Genomic DNA, 13,732 nt, shown 5'->3' with positions numbered 1-13,732 from the left:
TTCTAAGCATAAGACAAGACACCAAGTACACGTTGGAAAAGTCCTATCTGCATAGTCATCTAAAATGAGACAAACTTAGCTTAACTAAAAAGATTTTATTAACAATGTAAAATGTTAAGTATTTTTACGATCTGAGCTAATTCCAGCATGCCCTATAAGATTTAACACTATGCTGATGTGCAGACATCATGCTTCAGATTTCAATTAGAACAAAATATGATAATACTCAATTTTACATTTGAGGGTAATTGTATATGTCACTACACCATTTCCTAACTGGATTACTTCATTCTCCAAGAAGCTGAAAAAGACACCATTGGATCGAAAGGAAATTAGTTGCCCATATGCATTGTATGAAGTTATTAGGATTATTGTGTATTTACAAAATTTAAATACTTTTCATATATGTCCTTGTTGCATTATAAATTAAGATATTTTTACATTGAAGCTCTTAGATTCTGACAGAATGGAAGACTAAACGTAAATGAGTGCAGAGAAAGCAATAGGTTGAGGTGGTATATGTTTGATTATAATATTATTCCTAATATTGGTTGGATTTTGAACAGTTTTGCAGTTTTAAATAGATTTCTATGTTTAAAGACTCATATGTGATCATTTGTTAACATGACATCAGCAAGAGCTATAGATATACTATTATACATGAAATAATTTTTCTCTGTGTAATACTTAGAAAAACCTTTAAATAATTTAAAAATCATAATTCTTGCATCTGTCATGGTGTGGTTTGGAGCAGACATGCACAATGTCAGCTTTAAAAATCCTTTTAAAAACAGCCTGCTTTTTGAATCTTTTTTTTTTTTCTTGACGGCAGCTGCTTTCAAATGTAAAATCATTTCAAAGGGCAGTGGGAGGTGGATAAAAGTAATAAGGAAGCATAGAAAACATAGTCAAAAACCAATAACTGTGGTTCAGCTGTATGGAGGTCCTCGGGTTCAGTGATATTTTCAGGTCTTCCTAGTGGTGGTTTCCAGGAGGAATCACCTAGCTTGAGACGAGACAGCACAGCCCAAAGAACCTTCTCTTCCGTCTTCTAACCAGGGGGTAGGGAGTTAGATTTAGAAGGCTGCTGTCATCTGTGATGGGATAGAATGTACATATGAGTGAGGTACAGACAAAACAACTTGTTTTTTATGAATTGGCCTTAAAAATCCACCATCCTTCGAATCCAACTTTCTCAGCCTCGGCACCATTGACATTTTGGACCAGATCATTCTTTATTGTTGGGGGCTGTCCTGAGCATTGTAGGATGTTTAGCAGCATCCCTGGCCTCTACTCACTAGATGCCAGTAGCACTCCCCTACCAGTTGTGACAACCGAAAATGTCCCCAGATATGGCCAAATGTTCCTGGGGTGGTGGTGAGGTTGAAGCAAAGAGCCCACAGTTGAGAACCACTGCTTAAAGTTAAATCTAAACTGCTTAGAGGCAGTTTTTCACTTGGGAGATGTATACTTCTTAGAAAAAGCCCATGCTTTGGAGTAAAGCTGGCTTTTTTCTTATACTTTACCACTTACTAGTCCTGTGACTTTGAAAGTGTCACTTAAGCTGGTTAGGCTTCATTTTCCCCATATGTAAAATAAGGCTCAGTAATACTTATCCTAGGTGAGAATTAAATGAAATAATCTATTAAAAACATTTAGCTTGGGTGGGGACATTGGTGCCTAGCATGGAGGAAACAGTAAATATAGCTATTATTAACTATTTCCCTTTACATAGGACCTTGTCTTACCTCCATTCACCTACTTTATGCCTCGGGAAGAAGCTTCAACTATTTCTTGTTGAGTATTTCCCTAGTACTTTCTTTCTTTCTTTCTTTCTTTTTTTTTTTTTTTTGCGGTACACGGGCCTCCCACTGCTGTGGCCTCTCCCGCCGCGGAGCACAGACTCCGGACGCTCAGGCTCAGCGGCCATGGCTCACGGGCCCAGCCGCTCCACGGCATGTGGGATCTTCCCGGACCGGGGCACGAACCCGTGTCCCCTGCATCGGCAGGCGGACTCTCAACCACTGCGCCACCAGGGAAGCCCTCCCTAGCATTTTCTATAAATATCTGCACACAAGGGCATTCAGAGAAGATTGTCAGCTGTTGAATTCACAAGTTGTGGTTTGAAAATTTTAATATGATGACAAGTAGAGAAAGAAATAAACCAGTAAACCAAATACAGTTTAATGAGCTGGGTTTTTGGGAAATAGTGCAGTTCAACAGAGAGTGTGGGTAGAAACAGCCTGTTGGAGCGGAACTGGCCAATGTGGGTTGCAGAGGCTGGAGAAGGACCGCAGGGAAATAATCTGGAAATTGCTAGCTGGGGCAGCGCTAAGATATGGTCAGAATGGAACTAGGGGCAACAAAATGGCTGGTTGGCTGGCCACCCTTATATACCTAAGCTTTGCTGGAACTAGTTCCACTGCCCTCCCAGAGCAGAGCTAAAATGTTCCCTCCTTTCCCCATCCTAACGTTGAAGATGCAGGACCTTGAAAAACAGCCCAGAATCAGGAGTTAGATGAAGTGATTGATATAGTGAAGAATTATGCCCCACTTCAATAAAACTGGCTTGTAGATGAGCGTTGTTTTTCTTGATTACTGAGAGCCTAGACGCTCAGGAAACTATCAGGAACAAATGAGTCCTGGCTTTCTGGTCCTCGTACATAAATTGTCATCCAAGTGCCCTGGCTTTCCCTCCCCATCCCCCAAGGCTCCCATGTGTCATATTTATTTGTAAATTAGCATCACCCACCGAGTTGACAGTGTTCCTTGGAATGCTGCACTATGTTACACACGTAGATGAAACTAGAGTAGCAAGTCAGAGCCGGGGAAGAAAACAGGTGCCCCAGCTGGGCACATCAGATTAATCAAACACAGCCTCCTCCCCCAGGCTCCCCAGATTAAACTCCTCTCTTAATACTCACACTCTGCTAATGTGGAGAAAAACAGGACTCTGTCTTTTTCATAGTGAAAAATAATTCACTATAATCTGGATGTCAACATTTGGAGGCAAAAAAATAGGACATCTCTCTTTTACAGTTAAACTTGCCCCAAACAGTTAAGATGCTGAAAGCAATGTCAAATCCTATATATAAACCTGATTTCTCAGAAGAATCTCTGAGATGAATCATAATATATTTGGAGCAGATAGAAACGATAACCATACTCTCTCATCATTTTTAGGACTCTTAACTTCTTTAACCACCAAATGATCAGTGAACTTAACCTAATTGGATATGGCCAAGATACAGCAGACCCTGAAGGGTAAAGAATTTTATTTTTTGGTATCTCTTTGAATACTGACTACACTTCCCAAAACTCAAGTTCAACTGGAAGTTAATGCTTCCTTGGAACAGAATTACCAAAACTATGAAGATACTAATAGCAAAGAAAAATCTTATTTCTACTTCTATGAGACTTGGAGATCTATTTCCTGAATTCCCATTTATTTCCTGAATTCCCTATATGCTTGCCTTTCTTCAGTCATTTAAGAGATTTGGGAGTGACCTCATTTGTATTTATATATTACACAATAAAATGCAATTCTGGTGTGTATCATTCCCACTACATGAGGAAATATCTACATACGTTGGTATGTTGTATTTACAAAGAAAGTGTGCATGTGTGTGCTGTGGTGGTATATTTGCTCCCATTCTCTCTTTTTTAGGTATTAAAAGCACACAGGTATTATGAGATTTGTATCAAGACTGACCCTTGTATCTGTGCATTCATTACAGTGAATCAAAAAACCTTTGTGCTATTGAAATTCTCCTCATTCAGCCTTCTTTTCATATACATATATATATATATATATATAACATTCACTTGTGAGTGCTATATACACACATGCACACACACATACATATATAGCATTCATAAGTGAATAGGAAGTGTTAGGATTGATGAGAAAGTGCTCAGACGTTAAGCAAAGGACAGACTGCCTATTAAGGATGACTGCTGGTTTGGGGCATCTTAGTTGAGCATTTGTGACACCTTTGCCTAGCCTGGAGCTTGTCTGATCATCACCTAGGGCTGAGGTGACACAAAAGCTCAAAAATTCTTGGCAGAAATTCAGAGCAGCTTTCTACACTCTAGGAAGCTGACATCTGCAGTAAATGCTGAAATTCACTGAGCAGTAAGTCTGCCTGGAATGGTTTGAAGTCAATTTAAAGCCAAGGAAAGATGTCTTCCCACATACTGAAATCCTGTCTCTGAAGTGAGGGGCTGTCAACAGAATGTGAGCAAAATGGGATGTTTCCCCACTCATTCTAAACTTTCTGCGCTAATCCATCTGAACTTGCTGGGAAATCTTTGCTTTTTATTGGAAATGATTGAGACTTTTATGGTATCTTTTCTCCAAAGTGCATACCCTCAGAGAACTGTAACTTAGGAGAATTTTAAATGTGAAAATAAAAAGTGAGAAAGAGAAGAGGAGGCAGGAAAGGATAGCAGAAAGTGAAAGAAAAGGAGAGTAGGGTATTCAGTCATCAGTAAATTCAAACCCCAGTCATTTAATGTTTAATTCTTGGATGTTTAATGTTTAATCCCTATTAAAGCCAGGGATGCTGGAGTCCCCCAAGGTACAGTAATACCATTTCTCAAATTTCTTTTGCCAATAAAATATTTTTTACATAAACGATACGTTAAGAAAAAGAAGGACATGAAAATGAGAAGTTTTCAAATAATAAACTGAGTGTTTGAGTTTAAAGCTATGTTCTCTAAGTCAAGAGAAGTGCTTATAATGGAACTGCAGTTGCACATTTCTAATCTGTTAAAAAAGGAGAACTTCAGCTAGTCCCAGGGTTCCCAAACATAAGCTGCATCAGCTTCATCTGAGGGCTTATTAAAGCACAGATTGCTAGCCCTACCTCCAGAGTTTCTGAATCAGTAGGTCTGGGGTGGGCCAGGCAATCTCCATTTCTTACAAGTTCCTGGACCTGCTGATACGGCTGGTCCTGAGACCACACTTTGAGAGCCACTGAATTAATCAAAGCTCTTATGAAGTGTAGGGCTCTATGCCAGGTGCTGGGGGTAATACCAGATGGGTCCTAAGAGAAAGGTGAACCTTGGCCTCAGGGATCTTTGTCTGAGTAACTAGGAGGCTTCATTAGAAATGCCATTACAGAGATACAAATACAATGCTTTGAGAATTCCCAGAGGGGGAAATTACTCCCATCTGTAAAGAAGACATTTGTGGAAAATTCCTGGGGGCTCCATGTTCATGCTGGGCTACAAGGCATGGGGAGAACTTGGACATTTGGTGAAGTAGGGGGGCAGGCATTCGGGATGGAGAAAACAGTGTCAAAGGAGGAGGTCAGGGCAGGTCAAAGACAGGGAGGTCAAAGGCAGCCTGAATTTGGGTCCAAGTAAATTGTCCAGTCTGGCTGGAATGAAAGGCATATGAAGGAGGGGATGGTCTAAAACAGAACTACTTAGAATTCCCTAAATAAGGCCATTCCTTCCCTTGCCTCCCTGTCCTTTCACACACCATCTCTTTTTTCAGAAAAGTCTTTTCTGACTGCTCCGTGCTTCTACCTTCCTTCATGCTTCCATACAATTGCTATAGCCCTTGGTACATTGTCTGTTTCCAACCCTGTTTAGCCACCATTCTATGAGCAACTCTTTATGAAAGACTTAATAAATTTACCCTGGCTGCCCAGGTCTTCAGCTCCCACTTACTCCTCAACCCTCCTTAATTAGGCTTCCGGGCCCCCAATTCCAAGTAAGCTACTTTGGCCAACCTCACCAGTGACTCCCTTGTTGCTAAATCCTATGGACACTTTCAGTTCTTATCTAGCTGAACTACCCCACACTATTAGCCATTCCTTCCTTGCAGCTTTCTTATTATACCATGTAGAGTTTCTTCTCAGTTTTTGTAAACTGCTCTTCTTACATTTTGGTATTTCAGGGCTCTTCTCTATGTACTCTTCATGGGTGGTCTCAACCATTTTTAGGGCTTTGATTACCACTACACTGCTGACGTTTACATCTGTATTTCCTGTCCTTCTAGCTCGCATGTCTCACCTCAGCATAAGACATGTACATCCATCACAACCACTGAGCATCGCTCTTGGAGTCCCCCCACATCCAGAACTTCAACTGTCCTGTCCTCTACCTCTACTGGTACTGCTCTGTTCTAGTTTAGTGATTGACACCATCATTCACTCTGCTTTCCAAGTCTGAACCCAGGTTTCATCCTTGATTCTGCCTTGGCCTTATGTACATCGTCCAACTGGTCATATCCTCTTCTCCAAGCCCTGGTCTTTAGGTCAGATTGTAAGCATTTCTCACCTGTCTTATTGTACTTGCCTACTAACTGAATCCCTCCAGTGACCTCAGGATAAAGTCTAAACCTCTTAACATGAATTAGAGGGGCCTCCCCCAACCTCTCTAGTCTCTCTCTCTCTTTCTTTTAATATATACTGCAATTTTATTTCAATTGCACAAACGAAGTTAGCATGTAGGAAATTTAAATGAACAGTATGGTAAAAACAGCAGAGAACCAAAAACTCTAATAAGGAAGTACACCTAAAGCATGAGAATTCAACATTCATTAGTGTTTCATCTTCAGTTTTGATTGACACTTGATGCTTGCAAAATTTTGAAACAAACTTTGAGATCTATTCTGAAGAGATTTCAGCACCGGCACTAAGATTTGTACATTCAGTTGGTTTGCAATTGACTTGTTAGCCATTTACATCGTGTATAGTACAGATTTGTCACAGGTCAGATCACAGTGTTGAAGGAAAGAAGTACCTGCCTGTAATTAGAAAGGATCCCCTAAACTGCGCTCAGCTTAAGACATCCAATGTACAAGAGCATGAAAACCACCATAATATTGTGCCTCCAAGGAACATAGTTTTGATAAGGAAAATAACCTAAGCTTCTGTTTCCCATTTTAATTACTGAAATCTCTAACAAGGACAAAACTGTCACATAGGACAGTAAATGGATGCAATAATTCAATCAAACTTCTTGGAAAGAACACATTTAGCAATCTGGGACAATGCAGAATGACAGGAAATAAAATGTGATTCAACACTGGTTCTTTTTGTCATTTTACACAGACATCATGTTAATATTAGACCAAGGCACAAAACATTTAGTGCATAAACCAGTTTCTTTTTTAAGATCTAGCATTTTTACTGTAGTCTTTTATCTTACTTTGGACCACTTGTACCCAGTACTCTATCCTACTAGAGACTGCTTAACTTAATCAACAAAATCAAAAGCGATTTCTGAGCAGATTTATGGGGGACATAAACATTTGTATCATCAAAGTGTTTGCATAACCAAAAGTACAATAATGAAGATGAAAATGCCTCCTATTTCTTTTAGAAAGTAGTACTTCATAAGCTTGCTGCATCTTTAATGTCTTCACTATTGGATGACAATGAATAGTTGATAGAAAAAAAGAACTGTATACATGAATTATGATAGCTCCTCCATCACAGATCTAAAACTGAAGTTTCTACAGAAATAAAACTATTTTAACAAGGGAAAAAAATTCCCTCATTCAAACCTCTTTGAAGTGGTAATGGCTGCAAACTTGCAGCACTTAGAAAACTATGCTATCAACAAGTTCTGCTTTTAAGAATTTAGATTAAGAAATCTAGATAGCAGATGAAAGTGGATTATTTCTTCAAAATTTTAGTAAAACTACTGATAATCCAAAGTTTCAAAGCAAATATGGCACATCAATATGGAGAGCCTGGAGAATTTTGATTTCCTAAAATTTCAAAAAATTATATCATTGCAACATACAGGATTTCTTCCCTATTTTAATCTTAGAAGTTTCAAAGAAAAGGGAGTGGATAACATACACACACGTGAGTGCCCACACAAACACGCACGCATGCATGCACACACGGTGGTAAGTAGAGTATCTAGTTCCTTCTTCCCACCACCTAAATCTCACTTTATTTATTAAAAGAAAATTATGCAGGACCCCCCTCACTGTTTTCCCTTTATCGAATGATTTCTGTGACCTTAATTGCTGCCATCATTGTTACTTTTCTAGTATTTCAACATAAGATTCAAAAGCAGCTTTGTAGTCAGGAACGTGTGCCTGAACACCTGTACAACTGCAGGGCATCAAGGTAATAACAACTGCCAAATTCAGGGATGGAACTTTTGAGTTCCACAGTAAGATGTAATTCATGTGAAGCTCAGAATCATGTTTCAGACCATTGAACTTACTCAAGTTAAAATACAAATAGCTGAAGACATGATGTAAAAGATTAAGTACTTGATGCTGTTAACATATTTACCAATTAAAGTCACAAAATATTCCTCATTATTATTCATGCAGATAACTGAGAACGAAGATAGTGCAGAAATTAACTTTGAATAAAAAATTATTCTTTCCCTTCCTTCCACTCCCCTATACTCTACAAAATGTTTTCCTTGGGACTAGGCCTTGAAAAGGCCACTACATATTAGTTTGACATGCATTACTGTCTGCAATTTAAAAAAGCTAATTTTGTGGTGGTTTTCTAATTTTATAATTTATAGTTACATTATAAATATGTCCACATGCATAAATCTAAAAAAGTTGAAAACCTACAGTGAATCTACAATATATTGTTTTACATTTGACCACTGCTTTGTGTTATGTAGGAGTCACAGATTTGGTAAAGCATAGTAACAATTTAGGAAGGCATCTAAATCTTTAAATTATGGACAAATTTTATGTTTGAATCTACAAAATTGCATGAAGGCTAAACTCGAGAGACTTCCTATCATTCTAAAATTCCTCACTCCGAACAAATCATTTTTAGGACATTTCTTATAAATATCACCCTTTGAAAGCACATACCATTCCATTTGTTCCACATTTTATGATCTTAACCTACATAGGGCTGAACTCAATTATTCATGGAATATCAAATATGATAGGAAGACAAACCTGAGAGAAACAATACAATAGCATAACTTGCTAAATTCCTCATCACCATTCTCTGAAGAAAACTTCTCAAGCCTTTCTCCTCTTTATTTTAGCAATGGATTGTGGAAAATGTGCAATTTTCTCTTGACATGAAAATATCTCAATGCACGGTGATCTTGCCTGATGGATTCAGTATTTTCTGCATAACTGATACAGGAACTCCTATACGACTCTATTCCATCCTGTTGTAAAGGTCAGAAAAAAGCAGCAAACTGGGAGGGAAACAGCTTATCACCAGGGTAGTAATGTCTGAAGTCTTTCAGAGTATGTTGGTTTTTCCCTGCTTTGTCTCCATTTTCTTCTTACAGCTCACAAAATGAAGGGTTTTTTTGTTGTTACCACAGTTGTTCTTTGTTGGTTTTTTTTTTTTTCCTTTCTCCAGATTAAAGTCCTGTCTCTCCTTAGTTTGATTCTCTATGCAGTATTTGACTTGCTCAGTTCCTGCCTGATTGCATCAATGAGCTCTTCTTTTAGCTTAGTTAATTCTTTTCTCATTTCATCTAAAATGTCCTGTTTCAGCCTGTCATAGTCCAAGTCCCTCCACCTGGACTCCGTTGGCACCGGGCTGTGACGAGGGCGCAGATTTTGGTCTGTGTAATGAATCATAGGACGTGTTGTCAAAAACAATCTGATTTTTCCTTGGAGAATCCCGTCTGGAAATAACAGGTGACTTGCTGCCATTCATTGTATTTGTTCTTTCCCAAGGCTTTCTTGTCAGTTCAGGTGTACTTGTTGAAGAGGCCTTAGAAGTTACAAGCTCTGAATCTTCATTTTTGTTCTGTTTCTATTGTTGATCCCTTTTCAGCAATTCTTCTCCTCCTGGCCAGCAGGGCACTCATTTCTTCCATTAAGCCACTACCCCCTAACGGAAGGGATCCATTTCCACGACCCATATCTGTTTTAGATGAGGCCGAATTCACACCAATGGTATTCCCTCCACTTGGGAAAGAGGCATCCTCCATCCGTGACACTTTCCTAAGTTTTGCTCCAGCAACCGCAGCTGCAAGTCCAGTTAAAGGGCGATTGTCTTCAGACATGGATCCCGAAAAAAATCCAGATGCAGGGAAGGGAGCAGAAGGAGGTGGGGGGGGAGGAGGGGTACCTGATTCAGACAAGGCAGTGGAGGAGGCAGAGGGGGGGTCCTGAGGACGGAAGTGGAGGGGGTAGAGGGGGCCCTGGGGGTGGAGGGAGTGCGACTGATGCCTGGGCAGGACCTGGTGGGAGTGGAGGAGGGGGTGGAGGTGCAGGTGGTCCCAAGAAAATGCCCCGTTGGGCTGGAGGTTCCGCGGCTGAGAGGCTGCCTGCCAGCCTGGCTCAGAAGTAGAGGAGTTGTCTCCACAGAGGCAGGGGCAGCGGCATTTGCCATTCTTCGCTCTCCCTCGCACGCCAGCTGCTCCCTTTCTAGCTGCTCTTGCCACTCTCTTTCTGACCTTTCCCAGTCCAGTCTCTCCAGCCTTTCCCTTTCTAACCTCTCCCTCTCCAATCTCTTCCTTTGCATTCTTCCTCTCTCCAGCCTTTCCGGCTCCAGCGCCTTTTGTCATTGCTGTTCTTGTAGTTGCCTTCTTTGAATTTCCAATTCTTCTTGTGATGGGCCATTCTGAACTTCGGCAGGTAGTTGTGAATTTTGTCTAGGCGATGTTGGCCTTGTTTCCTGTGAATTCAGCACTCCTAAGGCATGCATCATGGCACTTGCGAAGACATGGGCATCTTCTTTGCTGCCAAAGTTGAGACCATACACCTGTCTAGCATCCCACCATTGGTGGAAGGTCTGAGTAGCTTGATCGTACTTCAACCCTTTAGGAATGGCACAATATATCACTACCTGCTGGTCCTGAATCTTCCTGCCCACCACTCTGAATGTGTTGTTGCCTGTATGATGATATATATGAACTCAGATGAACTCCGTTGAACCACCAGCTGGCACCCACTTTTTATTTGCATCGTCATAAACCATCACAGCAGCTCTTGCCTGACAGATACTCTGTTCACTTATTATTTTAAATGTATCCTGCCACTCCCTTCTGGTCTGTAGAGTTTCTGCTGAAAAATCAGCTGATAACCTTATGGGAGTTCCCTTGTATGTTATTTGTTGTTTTTCCCTTGCTGCTTTCAATAATTTTTCTTTTTGTTTAATTTTTGCCAATTTGATTACTATGTGTCTTGGCGTGTTTCTCCTTGGGTTTTTCCTGTATGGGACTCTCTGCACTTCCCAGACTTGGGTGGCTATTTCCATTCCCATGTTAGGGGAATTTTCAACTATAATCTCTTCAAATATTTTCTCTGGTCCTTTCTTTCTCTCTTCTCCTTCTGAGACCCCTATAATGTGAATGTTAGTGTGCTTAATGTTGTTCCAGAGGTCTCTCACACTGTTCTCATTTCTTTTCATTCTTTTTTCTTTTTTTTGCTCCACAGTAGTGATTTCCCCTGCTCTGTCTTCCAGCTCACTGATCCATTCTGCTTCATTTACTCTACTATTGATTCCTTCCAGTGTGTTTTTCACTTCAGTTATTGTATCGTTCAACTCTGTTTGGTTGTTCTTTATATTTTCTAACTCTTTGTTAAAAAATCCCTCTAACTTATCCATTTTTCTCCTGAGTTCTTGGATCACCTTTACAATCGTTACTCTGAACTCTTTCTCGGGTAGATTGCCTATCTCCACAACACTTAGTTCTGGAGTTTTATCTTGTTCCTTCATCTGAAACACATTCCTCTGCCACCTCATTTGGGGTTAATTACGTTTCTCAACTTTGGAGAAGTAGCCTTTTGTAGGAGACGTCCTATGGGTCCCAGCAGTGCACTCACCCAAGGGCCAGGGGCCAGCGGTCCCAGGGTAGTGTCTGGCCTGTGTTTGCAGACTACAGTCTACTGAATCGTAGTTTTCTTCCTTCTGATTTCTGCCCCCTGGTGGGTGAGGCTGGTCTAGAAGCTTGTGTAGGCTTCCTGCCAAGAAGGGCTGATGCCTGCCCACTGGTGGGTGGAGCTGGGTCCTGGCCCTCTGGTGGGCAGGCTGTGTGATCAAGAAGTCTTTAGGCAACCTGACTGCTAATGCGTGGGGCTGTGGGGCTGTATTCCCACCCGTTAGTTGTTTGGCCTGAGGCATCCGGCACTGAAGGCTACAGGCTGTTGGGTGGGGCCGGGTCTTTGTGCTAAAGACCCAAGCAAGATGTCTGCCTCAAGGAGAGTTCATGCAGATGAATAATCCCCAATATATCTGCCACCAGTTTTTATGGCCCCAGCATGAGCCACAGCACCCCCCCCCCCGCCTCCCCAGGAGACCCTCCAAGACCAGCAGGTAGGTCTGGCCCAGGCTCCTCTGAGGTTACTGCTTTTGCCCTTGGTCCTGGTACATGTGAGATTTTGTGCAATCCCTTTAAGAGTTAAGTGTCTGTTTCCCCCAGTCCTGTGGAGCTCCTGCAAATAAGCCCTGCTGGCCTTCAAATCCAAATGCTCTGGGGGGCACCTCTTCCCAATGCCAGACCCTTGGGCTGGGAAGCCTGATGTTGGCCTCAGAACTCTCACTCCTGTGGGAGAGCCTCTGCAAGGTCACCCAAGGTAGGGTGGGGTGGGGGAGGAGGTTAAGGATTTGGTTATATTTCAAGTGCACCCCTCCTACCATCTCGTTGTGCTTTCTTCTTTACGCCTTTAGATGTAGAAGATCTTTTTCTGTAGGTTCCAGTCTTTTCTATCGATGGCTGTTCAGATGTTAGTTGTGATTTTGGTGTGTTCATGAGAGAAGGTAAGCTCAAGGTCCTTCCACTCCACCATCTTGAAAGACTCCCTCTAATCTCTCTCTTAAGTCTCTTTTTATAAAAATTTATTTATTTTATTTATTTTATTTTTGGCTGCGTTGGGTCTTTGTTCCTGTGCGCGGGCTTTCTCTAGTTGCGGTGAGTGGGGGCTACTCTTTGTTGTGGTGCGCGGGCTTCTCACTGCGGTGGCTTCTCTTGTTGCGGAGCATGGGTTATAGGTGTGCGGACTTCAGTAGTTGTGGCACATGGGCTCAGTAGTTGTGGCTTGCGGGTTCTAGAGCACAGGCTTAGTAATTGTGGCGCACAAGCTTAGTTGCTCCATGGCATATGGGATCTTCCCAGACCAGGACTCAAACCTGTGTCCCCTGCATTGGCAGGCAGATTCTTAACCACTGTGCCACCAGGGAAGTCCTTAAGCCTCTTTTCTAACCACTTTCCCAAATAATGAAGTATTTATAGTTCATCAAAATGCCCTGCTCTGTCATCTCCTCAGACACCTTCACACATTCAGAATCTTCTGCCTAGACTCTCTTCTTTCTATCTTTTTCTTTAGCTAATTTCAATTTATCCTAAAAAATCTCAGCTCAGATACTTTCCAAAAAGCAATTCTCAATTACTCCTGTCTTCTCCTTCCCCATTTACAACTAAAATCTGACTAGGTGAGAATCCAATATGCCCTTGTAGCAACCTGTTTCTAACTATTAATATACCCTTATAGCAACCTGTATCTAACTAATAGTTGCATTTTAAGAGCTATTTTTTTGTCTTTCCAATAGTATGTGTGTGTGTGTGTGTGTGTGTGTTAGTTGTTTCCAGAGTTCACATGTCATACCCTGAAGGCTCCATCACAATCTCTGCAAGGGGAGGCTTATGTCATTTGAAAAAGCTTCCCAGGTGATTCTCATCCCATTCTGTCCTGTTGAGATGGAAAGCCTCTAGGCAGAATCATCCCCAGCACCTGACACAGAATCTGGCATATTGTAAGTGACTATCACATGTTGGATGATGGTGGGGACAAGAAATGATGAGGTGAGAA

The 13,732-nt window shown here is 41.3% G+C and overlaps 1 protein-coding gene and 1 pseudogene across 1 annotated transcript in view; both read right to left on the bottom strand.

Moving 5' to 3' along the window:
- Positions 1 to 446: 446 nt before the first annotated feature.
- RGS7BP (regulator of G protein signaling 7 binding protein) overlaps positions 447 to 13,732 on the bottom strand; it is a 116,497-nt gene continuing 103,211 nt past the window's right edge. Inside the window, exon 6 of the mRNA XM_022596674.3 lies at positions 447 to 1,094. Coding sequence (XP_022452382.1) covers positions 1,003 to 1,094 — 92 coding nt within the window. The 3' untranslated portion in view covers positions 447 to 1,002. The remainder of the gene's footprint in view (positions 1,095 to 13,732) is intronic.
- Positions 8,934 to 11,877, bottom strand: LOC111186262 (protein enabled homolog pseudogene; annotated as a pseudogene).

This window comes from Delphinapterus leucas, chromosome 3, assembly GCF_059928025.1.
Source record: "Delphinapterus leucas isolate spDelLeu-1000000601 "Yukka" chromosome 3, BTC_Dleu_Yukka2, whole genome shotgun sequence".
In the NCBI taxonomy this organism is placed as follows: Eukaryota; Metazoa; Chordata; class Mammalia; order Artiodactyla; family Monodontidae; genus Delphinapterus; species Delphinapterus leucas.
The sequence above is the reverse complement of the archived record's forward strand: the minus strand, read 5'-3'. Positions and strand labels throughout refer to the sequence as shown.